We start from the raw sequence: 13919 nt of genomic DNA, 5'->3' as shown, positions 1-13919 counted from the left end.
TACTTGACCAGTGCCTAGTATAGTATCTCATACATAGCATGTTCTCAAATATCTGCTAGTTATTTGCTTGAACAGCCCCAAGTTTTGGGCATTCCAGTTATTTTGGGTTTTTTTCCCCTTAAATTAAAAACAATTGCAGAATTAATGATGTAAGTATTGCCTTTTGCTTATTTTGGATTATTTCCTTAGGATGGCTTCTCACAGTACACATATTCAGTTATGAATGCTTAAAAAGGAACTAGGAAGTTAACAGTATGATATTTAAGGAGTTTGTTTTAAACACAGGAAAACAGACTCAAATTACAATAAACAAGTTGTTATCTTAAATGTTAAGACTTCTGAATAGGCTTACTGTCATCAAGCACCATATTAATCACACTGTAAAAAATGTAAAAGATCAATTTAGAGAAGTAAAAAGATCAATGGCTTAAACTCTTGAAATTTAAAAAAAAAGACAGTCCTAAAATAGTGATTCATCCAAATATTTAAGATCAGAAGTTCTCTAGAGATGAATTTATATCACGAATAAAACAGAGGTTGAATGAGCTTTTAAATATTTTTAAGGAGTTAACTCTAATATGTTCCAATTAATAAGTTCTGTACAACTGAAAGCTCCAAATTATATTTTTAAAAAATGGACATAGTAAAACCATCTTCCTATGTGCTTATGTACAAACTAAACCAGATCTAAAATAATTCAGTTGGCCAAGGTCTATGCTAGGTACAGAGGGAGATAAAAGAATAAAATCTCCACCTGGAAGAACTGGAACAGTTACCCTGGAGAGGAAAGACTCTAAGAGGACTTTGAAGGGCAAATAACATTTCAACAGGTAAATGTGAAGGAGAGGTTACAATTATTCAAAAAAAAAAAAAAAAAAAAGCAAAATTAATGGAGGAATGAAAATGGAGGGTTCATTGAGTTTAGAGAGTATTAGTTTTAAAAAATGTACTTGGGAAAAATCCTAATGATAAATCTGGAGAACTCAAAAGTTTTTGAGCACTTTTTTCCTTTGCCTTCTTTTCTTAAAAAAAAACAAAAACAAAAACAAACAAACAATAAAAACCAAAAAAACCCCACAAACTAACCTGTATGTTAGAAAACAGAACTGGTAATCATGCATAGGAAAAATGCACTAGCAGTACCCAGTTGGTATGGTATGTTCTGGCCTTGAAACAGCACAGCCCTTAGTGGGGAGGGAAGGTGTAGACAGGCCTGAGTTGCGGAGGACTGTAAGTACTCTTGTGGGTTTCAGTAGAGCTCAGATTACGTGTTGGGTAAGAGAATATTTGGTCAGAGACAATATAAAAGCCATTAGCACTACTGTAACGAAAGAACTCAGCCTTAAGTGGAAAAGGTAGACAAAGAAGCTTGAGTGTAGATGGGAAAAAAAACTACTTGGTTGAGCAGCACCAAATGCAAACTCAGCATCCTTCTTAAAACTCGGCTTCCCTAGCTCTCAGGCCACCATTCTTCTCTGGTCCTTCTATAGTCTTCATAAACCCTCATTTTCTCTACCAAAACCTAAAATGCTGTGTTTCCCAAAAATTTCTTTTTACTCAGCAAACCTAGAGGAGCTTTCTCCAGTGCTTCACTTAACAAAACACCTTTTAAATACCAGTAAGACCTCCAAACTTACATTATCCAGCCACGATTTTTTTTCTCTAGCTGCAACCAAAGTTCTGTTGATACTTTCAAATTCAAAATAATTGGGATCGCATCTGTTCCATATCACTCCACTGGTTGCTTCTCTTAGTAGCTACCTTTGATAGTAGGAAAACTAGACCCTTACATCAAACTTGTTCCTTCAAAATCACTAAGCCCCATCAATTTTCAGTTTTTGTTTTTTATTCTTTCCTCTTAAGTCCTCTGCCACTTACCTAGTTTAGCCCTTATAATAGAAAGCCAGTCTTTGAAAGCTTTGCTGAATAAGCTATATTTGAGGTGGATCTTGGATGATTAGTAGGGGAACTTTAGATACAGAAGGGAGAGCAAGACATCACAGAAAGACCAGCTTATAAAAGACACATCACATTTGAGGAATGTTGGAGATGAGGCTTTAAAGAAAGATAAGCTGAGGCCAGATTGTATAGTCTTTTTTGTTTGTTTTTAAAGATTTATTTATTTCAGAGAGAGAGAAAGTGTGTGTATGGATGGGTAGGAAGGGACAAAGGGACAGGAGAAGCAAGCTCCCTGCTGAGCAGGGAGCCTGACTCTTGGCTCAATTCCAGGACTCTGAGATCACAACCTGAGCCAAAATCAAGAGTCAGATGCTCAACCAACTGAGCCACCCAGGTACCCCCAGATCATACAGCCTTTTATGCCATGCTGAGGAGGCTTAATTTGTAGAAAGGGAGATATTGAGTACTTGAAACAGAAGTGTCCAAAGGAGCTTGTATTTTAGAAAGATAAATTTGTTTTATCAGAAAGAAGGTCCACTAACTAGTTCCAAACTTTAGGCACTTGGAAACATGTGGGGACATTTGTATGTCACAATAACTGAGGGATGCTACTGGCATCTAGCAGGCAAAATCCAGGCATGTTGATGTTCTCTGCTGTAGGGAGCAGTCTCCCATAATGAACATCCTTCCCCAAAAGCCAGTGGGACCTCACTGGAAAACACTGAACTTCTGAGTTAAGCATTCAGTAAATGTTTATGATGGGGTTTTTAAAAATAAACATGTAAATTTATACTCACGAAGTTTTTAAAATGACAGGAATAAATCCCTATTCAGTAAGTATAGAAAGTAGTAAAAAGAATACTGCCCAATTCAAGAGGGGTCTACTTAACTGATGGCTCTTTCAGACAAGCCCTTGAAGAGATAAAACCACAAACTCTGGACAAAGTATAGAAATGGAAAGCAACCCAGTAAAGGCTGATCAGTAACATTTTTTTTCAGGCTGACACTGAAGAGAGTACTTGGAAGAAGAAGATAGGAGAAGAATTTCCCATTTTATAGTTTTTGCCTGAGGGTAGCCCTCAGGCTGCATCATTGGAGCCTTTAGTTTTACAGACTTGAAGAACCCTGGGGCAGAGTTTGGGGCAATAGCAGCTGCAAAAAAAAGGAAGAAAGAGATAATGGCAAGAAAAGAAGAGCGAGGGGCACCTGGATGGCTCAGTGGGTTAAAGCCTCTGCCTTTGGCTCAGGTCATGATCCCAGGATCCTGGGATTGAGCCCCGCATGGGGCTCTCTGCTCAGCGGGGAAAAGCCTGCTTCCTCCTCTCTCTTTCTGCCTGCCTCTCTGCCTACTTGGGATCTCTCTCTGCCAAATAAATAAATAAAATCTTAAAAAAAAAAAAAAGAAAGAAAAGAAAAGAAGAGCAAGCTCCCTAATTTTTGTGTATGAACTGTGCCACACACTCTGGCTTCTCTCTAAACTGTGGACACATAAAAGATTCCAGGTTAAAGAAGGGAACAGACATTTGAACTACTTCAGGGGAGCAAGAGCTTGCAACTGAGTTCTGCCAGTTAACTTCCAGCGTTAAAAAAAAGTCTTTGGAGAAATGTATCATAACATAGAGTTTCTACGTATTTTATTAGCTGTGTCTAGGACAAAGTCTAAATTACTAACATATGAAGAAACAGGAAAATATAGTCTATTCTCAAAAGAAGAGGCAATTGAAGAAGATGAAATGAACAGATAAAGATTTAAAGCAGCTATTTAACTATGTTCAAGGTTGTAAGGGAAAATGTGCTTGTAGTAAATGAAGATACGAAACTGCAGCAGCACAGAAATATAAATTATAAAAATGTGAAGGAATTTCTAGAACTAAGAAGTATAGTAATTAAAAAAGTTCACTGAATGAGCTTAAAAGGGATTACAGAAAAGTCAGTGACCTAGAACAGTGATCAACAGATATAATCCAACTGAAGAAAAGAGGGAAAAAAATGGAAAAAATAAAGATCTATGAGATGATATCAAAAGTTCTAGCACATATGTAAAAGGAGAGGAAAGAAAAATGAGATTTAGAAATATCTGACAAAATATTCATTTTCAGAGGGAAATAGGTTTTTTTATATACACAGGGAGAAAACAATTATAATATACTGACTTCTTACCGGAAACAATGGAGGCCAGAAGACAGTGGAGGACTATCTTTAAAGTGTGAAAGGGGGGAATAAACTGTCAATGCAGAATTATATATGCAGCAAAAGCACTCTTCAAAAAGGCAAACAAAGTAAAGACATTTTCATGTATAAGGAAACTAGGATAATTCATTGCCAGCCAACCTGAACAGTCATATAGATGGTAATATTTTTCAGGCTGACATGAATGATATTACAAGGAAACCTGGATTTTCAGAAAGGAAAAAAGCATTGGAAATGACAATGTGGGTCAATATAAATGAGGTTTTTCCCCTTGTTTAAAGTGTACACGACTACTCAAAATAGATTATTATAGTGTGGGGTCTGTCATGTACGCTATCTGCAATTCATAGAACAACTTTAAGATAACAAATGGAGGAAGTGGGTAAACACCCTGTATGGTTACAGGGTTTCTATATTTTATGTGAAGTGGTACAAATATTAAATGTAAATAGGTTGTGTCAAGTTGTATATCTTGATACGGACTTGGTTTACTCAAGTGTATGCATTTATTAAGATTCATGGATTAGTACACTTCACATTTATGTATTTCATGGAATGCAAATTTTACCTATAAAGAAAAAAAAATTTTTAAAAAAGTAGATCTTTAGCTAACAATATACAAGTTGAATTCTATAGGAAGAAAGAGTACTGTGATGTCCGAAACTTGTATTACCTGTATTAAAACAATAAGACAGGTGGATTGATGGATAGAGGGATGGATAAATATGTGCTAAAGTGAATGCAGTAATATTTTAATTGTAGAACCTACATAGTGGTTATATACACATTCTCTGTAAAATATATTTTAACTTTTATATGTTTGAAAATTTCCATAAGAAAATGTTAAAAAAGAATACTGCCAATCTACATTTGTAATCAGGTCAGGGTGGAAACAATAAAACAGGAAAAAGGGGAAAACTGTGAAATGGAGGATACAAAACCTATATAGAAGGAAAGAAAAGAGAGTAAAACTAAAACAGAAGCAGAAAGAACCGAATGGTAAGGGAGCGATAGGGATGGGGGGAGCGGAAAAGAGAAAGAAAAGGAGATTCATGGGAAAATGGAAATGATAAAATGTTATTATTACTGTTGGTCTTCTGAGACTTTCCAGTAAATTAGTTTTGAAGTTAAAAATTACAAAGAAGTATCTTGTTATGGAATTCAAAATTACGCACATGTGAAAATTTAGGTTTTTTCAAGATCTGAAAACTTGTTTACTTCCGGCTAAAAGTCCCTTTGACTTCCACAATTGTTTGACTATCTTATGTCTTGCCATTGAAAATTCTATAGGACATCACTTGCAGTTGTAATATTATCAACCACTATTTACTTAGGACCAGATCTGGAAAGAAGCTCAGACTGTACACATTCAGTAAAAAGTTTCTAATCTTCCAAGTTCCACCCCCTAAACTAGCAGCTCTACTCATCATATAGTGTCTCATTTCAAAGCTGATCCTTTTCACTTAGCAATATTTCCAGGAAACTTTTGACTTACCATATAAATATATTCCTCTTTATCATTTCAATGCTAAGTGTTTCATAATTAAATAATTGTTAATTAAGCTATGCTTCATACATATGCTCTCCAAGCAGCAGTATTTTTCCTTATCAATCATGTAACATCTATGAAGGCAAGGCCCATGTCTAGGTATCGCTGCTACCTATCACAGTGTTTAGTACACAGAAGGTCCTTGGTAAATATTATTGGATGACTGACTCACAATACCCCTTTCTCAACTGCTTGTAAACAGAAATTATCAAGTTAAGAGAATGGTAAATTTTGACTAATTACAAGAGATATAAGTTTTAATAACATTCTATTCCTATGTATGGGAATCCTAGATTTCAACATATTTTGCTATCTCAAATAGTTTAAAGGACTTACTGAGAAATGACTAACTCAGAACTTTTAAAAATGGAAAGTCGAATGATGAATTTATATTATAAAAATAAGTGCCTGTTTTGCTTATTACTAGTAATAAATCTATACTCTTATAATAAAGTTCAAAGGAAAGAGAAACTGGTATTTGTCTTTATCCAAGTCAGATCCAACTTTTATGAAGACAGTAATAAGTTCAGATCAGAATCAAATAAATTTCAGAACTCAGTTTGAGAGAAAAAGGAAGGGCTTTAGTTAAAATCTTTACAATAAAATAATTATGATTATAAATCTCTTCAGTTAAATATGTACACATTACATGGTATTTTAAAAAAGAATGAAAATGAGTAGTTTTTCAAGCAAATCTAATGCACAAATATACCATCTTTTAGAGTATAATGTCAGTTGATCATTCTTAAACAGCTGTGTCAGACAATCGCTCTGCTTTGTGCAAAACATGATAAGCAAAATTAAGAAAAATTCTGCAAAATTCTTTAGTTCCCCAAGGAAATTACTAAAAAAGAAAATAGTAAAAGGGAAAAAAAGGTGTACACTTAAGCTTGATTGTATATAGAGGCTAGAATGACCAGCACTAATGTAACCCCCATATCTGCTAAATAAGTCCTTGAGTAACTTTAGTTTGAAGTTAATAGTTGAAGTCCTAGCAATTGTGCTTTTATGCAGCCACATGGCCAATAAGGTAGATGTTGTCATAAAGGTGCCCTACAAAATCTTCACTAATGTTTTGAGCAGCACGACGGGTATTTCGAATAAATTCTCTTTTTGACATTTTATTCTTCACATGAGGGCTAGTGAGGTCAATGGAAAGTAGAATCAAAGAGTAGCACAGTACATAGACAGCATCTGGAATTAAAAAGAAACACCTCAAATTATTAGGTGGCTTGAAAAATGTGGTCCCAAAGGAATTATCTAATGCAAAATTTTTCATAATATAAATAAATTGAGATTGGATCATAACTAAACATAGAATGGCTAACTCATCTCAGTTTGTTTAGGCCTTTTCCAATTTTAGCATTGAAAATCCTGTGTCATGGGAAATTCTTCAGTCCCAGATAAACAGGGATAGTTGATCATCCTAACTGACCACCAATTAATGACTACTTCCTTCAACTACTAAAGCATTTTAGAATAGTTTAGGAATTTATAATAAAAGTTCATTCCAAATTAAAAAATTTCAGAATTGGCTTTATTTTCATCTTTGCTTTCAAATGTGATACTCCCATTCAATGACCCGTAAAATACATTTGTACTGTTAGTATACTTATCTTCCTATTTTAAGAAAACCCCACATATTTATTTACATAGAATGTTTTTATAAAAATCTAACTGGAAAATATTTAATGACAAAGATGTGCATTAACAGTCCTTCAAAATAAAATGTAAACAATGATAAGATTATTAAATTAATATCCTCCTTTGAGATATGTATTTTTAAGGTCCATGGAATTTATGTATTAATTTCAAAAGTAAATTTTTAGGGACAAGATTGTTAAACCTGAGCAGTATGCAACAACAACAACAAAACGTCTTTATATCTACACAAGGCAATATCTGATGTTTACTATCAAAATAGTAACAAACCTCAAGATACTTGTATTATTATTTGCTACAACTACTTGCTAGTTTTTATTGCAGACTCCTGCAGTCTTAATAAAGCAAAGTTAAATATTATGTTTTATAAAAGCATTTTCAACCAATTTCATATGATGGGTAAATGTTTTTGTAATCTCCACTTAATAAGCACAATAAAATTTTTGAGATGAAGAGAAAAGTAAAGCTCTATCAAATGAAAAAATACACAGGATACTCAGGTTATACTGCACATACATAGATATATACTCATATACACATTATGAAAATTAGTTGTATTAAAGATAAATTCTAGTAGAAAAATTCTAGGTGTTAACCTATGTAATATATGGACTATGAAAAGCTTTAAAAATAATTTCTCAAGTTTTTAGTTAAATTAGTAATACCCAATTCTCAATCAAGAATAATTTTAATGCATCTATAGCTAAGTCTTAACTTTCTTCCTAAAACAGTGTGTTTACTACGTATAAATGACAGGCAGGACAAACTATTCTAAACTCACATAAATGTTGTATTCTATAGAATTAGTCATTGCTACAAGTAGTAAAAGAAATACCTGTAATGACTGAAGGCATGTTTCCCCATGGTGAGAAAAAAAGAAGTCTCATATACTACTATTTTTACCTGCCGGTGGGAAGGGGAGCGGAAGGAATTCACTATACATATTCTTACCAGGACTAAGGCCAAGTTCTCGCATTAAATCAGGGTTACAAGCACAGAATCTATGTGAGAACTTTGTTATGAGAGTTTCAAGATACTCCCCACGCTCTTCAGGGGCATGGATATGACGAAAAAATTCTCTCAGTGCATTAGGCAAAAATTGATTTCTAAAATTATGCAACGTTACAAGGTCATCCAAGACATCTCTCCTAGTGGAAAAAGAAAAAGATACAGCTTTAGTCAACAGTTCTCTTCTAAAAAAATGATAAGGACTCATAAGTTATGTTTTTGGATAAAAATACCTTATTATTGATTCTCAGATCAGCTAATCCTGCAAAGTATACATAATCCTTAAAATTAAAAAATCCAACTCTGATTATTTGAGACATTAAATAATTTTTAAATTTTCTGTGAATAGGTTATAACAAAGTAAGGTGAAACTAGTAATTCTAATTATAAAATGAAGAAAAAAATTTGCAATATTAAAAGCGGCAGCTTCTTTTCAAGTGTGTGTGTGTGTGTGTGTGTGTCTGTGTTTTGGCTAAATTCAAAGAGCAACAGAATTCTTTATGTTTTTTAACTATGAAAATAATAAGAGTTTTCACTTTTCACAGCAATCCACACCACCAGAGGTAACAACTATTTATGTAGACTTTAAAAAATGTCAACATATAGTATATATTTTTTCAGTATTTGCTTTTCTCATTTCATCTGGTATATTGTGAACAGCTTTCTGTATATTTACACACAGATCTAAGTCATTCTTTTTAATGACTCATCAGTACCCCATCTTATGGAGATAACAATTCTACTTATATACATTTGGGTTATTTACAATTATATAAATATTTGTGTAAGTATATGTGTGTACAAATATTTGTATATGTGTACGCGTATTTTTTATCAATGACAATCTAATATATAGTCATCCTTGTTTAACTATGCTTCAATTCTTGCTGAGCTCAACCATGACTATATGATCATAATCTTTAATTTCTATCAATTGTTTATGGTAGGGATAGGCAAATTATAGCTAGTGAGCCAAATACGGCCCACTACTTATTTTTGTAAATAAAATTTTATTAGAACACAGCCATACTCATTTGTTTACATACTGTTTATCTGCTTTCAGACTACAATGGAAGTTATAAATAGCTGTGAGAAAAATTTCTCAACTAGTTGACCGCTATATGGTATAGTTTTAAAAGTAAAGCTTAACTCATTAAAAGCATTATCTAACTCATTTCTGATGAAAACTTGAATTTTTTTTTTTTTACCTTTCATCAAGATAGATTCTCAGTTTTTTCCAATTTAGTGTTCTTGTACAGAAGATAAACTTTGCTATTTCCTTTGGTGAATCATCTAGGATACCCTTGGACATAAAGTAGTTCACTCCCTAAGGCAGAAAGACAAGTCTACATAAATAAAGTCAGTCTTTATTTATAAATTTTATCAATTAGGTGATAGCGGAACAATAGCCATAAATTCTTTCCAGCATAAATAGACTTTTTATAGCTTTAACATGCAAAATACAAGCTAGAACTTGAGCTGAAACTATTACATGTGGTTGAGAGTTTACATGCAATGAAAAGTAGGAAATTCAAAGTTAAGACTCCTAAAGTCACCCTAATTCAATTTTCTGGCTCATGTCAGTTAAAACTAACTATACAGAAATATGGCTTATATGGTGGTGGTGGTTGGGGGGCAGGGGAAACTACTATGCAGACTTTAAGCCTTGAAACAAACACTTCCACTGCCTAACAGAAAACATGATTTCTTAGACATACTCTAATACACTATTCAAGGAAAAAGCTTCTTGAGAAAAAAAGATTCTCCAAATCAAAGATCAACAATTTTTTCTGTAAAGGAAGATAATTAAATTATTTGACTTAAAGTAGGCACAGTTCCAGGTGGGTTTATGGTCTGTACACTTTGGCTTTAGTGTGTAGCATCGCTATGTTAACACAAGAATTTAGCTTCAACATATAGTAAGGCAAAATATAAGACAGAACAATTGCAATGTTTTTTTCATAAGATTTATCTTTGAATTTCCTTTTCCCTGCATGCAAAGTTTTCCAGAGAAGCATTATCCACAGTTTGTACCTATTTTAGATTTAAATCAACAACAACAAAACATCAACAAAAAAACTGAACAATGAAACCAATGTTTTCTCATGTATATGGAGGTCACATTCAAATAAATACCTTATGTGGATTTGAATGTGCAGTTATTGAAATAAAAGGCAGGTGTGTTTATTTCAACTCATAGTTATCCAGATACATGCGTTCCCATGAATACTTATGTCTGGATAATAGCACACTGTGCGCAGTTAATTAGTAGAGAAAATGATGTATTATATACACGCAACATAGTGTTTTCACACATAAATTCCTTCAGCATTTCTTCCCTTTTACAAACACATATAGTACTCAGAAATATTGCACCCATTAAGAATTCAAAAAGTTGGAAGAATTTTTATGACACACTCTTCAGATAAAAAAGTGTCATAAAATTTTTGTATTAAAAAATTAAAAAGCAGTTTGGTACAATGAGGTAATGCCTTTGAAAGGTTATAATTATCTGTAAATTGTAATTCAAAGATAAGATTTTTTAATATAAAACTAATTTTATGAGCCATGAGGATAATACCCTAATGACAATGTTATCAGTTTCTCATGTGAATTTTAATAGCACAAAAGCAGTGCTAAAGCACTGGATTAAAAAATGTGTCTAAGAAGAACAGAATGTGAAAACATGAAACTTTCTGGTCAACTCAAATGTAAGTGGTATTTCAGACTGGCTCCTGGATACAAGGCTAGGAAATACAACATGGTCAAGATGGAAAGCCAAAGAATTTGTCTGGAATGAGGCTCTCAGCAATTGTCTGAGGGGGCAGGAACTAAAGAAATAGTAATGCTTGTTCCATCCTTTCCTCCATTAGTTTGAATAATCGAGAGTTGACTGTATGTTTTAATTCATCTACTTAGTAAAAACTGTCTTTTGAGTTTTTTCCAAAATTCCTCCATTTGAGAGAATAACAAAATTTCAGAAGTATTTGCAGTGCTTAATTTGAATCTAAGCTAGTCAAACTCCAAGGAATGTCAACTAATTATTTAATAAGGTCTTCATTTATGCTTACTTATAAGTCAATACTTAAGAGATACAAAACTAATTCTAATCAATTTTTAGAATTATACAAAATATTAAAAAAAAACTAAATGATCCATTAAATAGTACATAATTCTCTAATCATGATATATGTCTTTTAATATCATTTGATCCTCCTTAGTTACAAAATAGCATTGGTATTTGCCTCATGTAAGCATCCTAAAATTATGTTGTTGATAATTTTCTTTTTTAAGGAATACATGTTTTAAAAATTTAATCTCTCACCTAACTTGAAGTCTCCAAAATCAATCATATACAGAGGTGTAAGCAAGAACACAAACAGCTTTAAACCCAATCCTGAAAATGAGGGACATAGCTTGAAATAAGCCAACGCTGTTGGCTTTATGAGGAAAGGAGGTATCAATTTTCAAGCCTGGGATTTCTCTGGAAAGGAAGATTACTTCAGAAGGGCTATCAAAGTGACGGGTCAAGGGGTGTGAAATAGGAAAAGGCATGAGATCAGAGTATAATTTTCTTCAATAACCAAGCTGCAAACATCCAAATTCTTATCTTGTTATGTAACTGATGAACTACAAAAGAAAACACAATATGAGATTGGCTAAATAACTACATTTGTTTACTACATGGTATACGTATTTTTTAAAAATTTTAATATAGTGGGTTTTTTTTTTTTAAGATTTTATTTATTTATTTGACAGAGAGACACAGCGAGAGAGGGAACACAAGCAGAGGGAGTGAGAGACGGAGAAGCAGGCTCCCTGCTGAGCAGGGAGCTGGATGCAGGGTTTGATCCCAGGACCCCAGGATCATGACCCGAGGCAAAGGCAGACGCTTAATGATTGAGCCACCCAGGTGCCCCAAATATAGTTTTAAAAGAATGGTACAGAGAGATCCCCACACCACATAGCATGTTACTAATCACAACTAGAGCTCTCAGCAGAGTGAGAGTATGCATGTGGTGTCTCACAGATAAAGGAAATCATGAACATTAGTATTAGTCTATACTAACATAGTTTCCAGAAAAAAACAGAAGGCAGTAGCTCACTATTGGCCACATAATTCACTACAAAAGTGTCAGATTTTGGATGTCACATTTTGTGGGGTATATTGACAAACTAGAATTTATCTGGATAAAGGAAATCAGGGCCTCATAAGATTGTTGAAGGGTATAGCATCTGTTATATAAGGAAGGAAGAGTTGAAGGATGTACCGATATTAGGCCTAAAGAAGATACTTAAGAAGATTAAGATTTTGAGACATCTGAAAGGTTTTATCATAAGGAAAAAGAACAGACATTGTATGTGGTTTTAGTGAAGATCTTAAGCTGATGAAAAGTAAAGAACTTCTTTCCAGAATAATGCACATACACATTTTTAAAATATACATTAAATGCCCGAAGTCCATCTAAGGACTCCAAGTTGGGAATCCCTATTCTAGTGGGAATCCCTAGTCTAGATGATGCAGGAGTATGGCTACTGAGTGTCCTTAATACAAAGGAAGGTTAGTGCCATATAAGGAAGACCACGCTTGGAATTATAGCTGAGTTGTTCAAGGCCAGTGGTTTGTCATTTGCTTGATTCAATTTTTTTTTTTTTTACATTCCAAAATAAGCTTAAGCTTCAAATTATTACTACTTAGTTTAGTTTGATTGCTTAATCTATATACATTTTAACTCCATTATGCAAACTTTACACTGTTCAACTTGCAGAATTATCTGGATTCTTAGTTATGGTGTAGTTCCTCCTCTTTCACATGGCAATAATTCTATGACATTTTTGTCATATAACTTATAAACTTATATAACATATAAATCATGATGGTCCCAGTCCTATAACGAATTGGCTCCATAGCATAAAGGGAAGCTTTTGTCATCTGGAAGAAGACAATTGACCAAAATGGATTTTATTAAAAAAAAAAAAAAAAGTTTTACTTATTTATTTATTAAAGATTTTATTTATTTACCTGTCAGAGAGAGAGAGAGGGAGCCCAAGCAGGGGGAGTGGCAGATGGAGGGAGGAGCAGGCTCCCCACTGAGCAAGGAGCCCCAGGTGGACTTGATCCCATTGGGATCATGACCCAAGTCAAAGGCAGATGCCTAATCAACTAAGCCACTGAGGCGTCCCTAAAAAAAAAAGTTTTATTTCTCTTTTTAATTTTTTTCCCAATAGTTTTAAAGAAAAGTTACAGTGGGATAAATGAAAGTCGTATCATGAAAATAGATTGGCTATATACATTAAGATTCAAATTTCTCTGGAAAATCATAAAAGTAAATAATATTCATATTACAAATTCTAAATTCCTTACTAATGTGAGAGAGAGAGTGAGCGAGCATGTGCCTGAGCAGGGGTGGGGCAGAGAGAAAATCTTAAGCAAGCTCCATGTTCAGCGCATATTAAGGGCTTGATCTCACAACCCCGAGATCATGACCTGAGCCAAAATCAAGAGTCAGATGCTTAACCAACTGAGTCATCCACGTGCCAGAGAAAAGAGATATTCTTATAACCATAAATATTAATTTGGAAAAAAATCCAAAAATTTAAAATCCACTCT

General features: G+C 33.6%; 1 protein-coding gene across 1 annotated transcript in view; it reads right to left on the bottom strand.

Moving 5' to 3' along the window:
- Positions 1–3236: 3236 nt before the first annotated feature.
- FBXO8 (F-box protein 8) overlaps positions 3237–13919 on the bottom strand; it is a 50877-nt gene continuing 40194 nt past the window's right edge. The window contains exons 4-6 of the mRNA XM_045988988.1: positions 9517–9635; positions 8252–8448; positions 3237–6832 (exon numbers count right to left, since the gene is read on the bottom strand). Of these exons, the coding sequence (XP_045844944.1) occupies positions 6645–6832; positions 8252–8448; positions 9517–9635 (504 nt within the window). The 3' untranslated portion in view covers positions 3237–6644. The remainder of the gene's footprint in view (positions 6833–8251; positions 8449–9516; positions 9636–13919) is intronic.

The sequence above is a fragment of the Meles meles genome, chromosome 2 (assembly GCF_922984935.1).
Source record: "Meles meles chromosome 2, mMelMel3.1 paternal haplotype, whole genome shotgun sequence".
NCBI lineage: Eukaryota > Metazoa > Chordata > Mammalia > Carnivora > Mustelidae > Meles > Meles meles.
The sequence above is the reverse complement of the archived record's forward strand: the minus strand, read 5'-3'. Positions and strand labels throughout refer to the sequence as shown.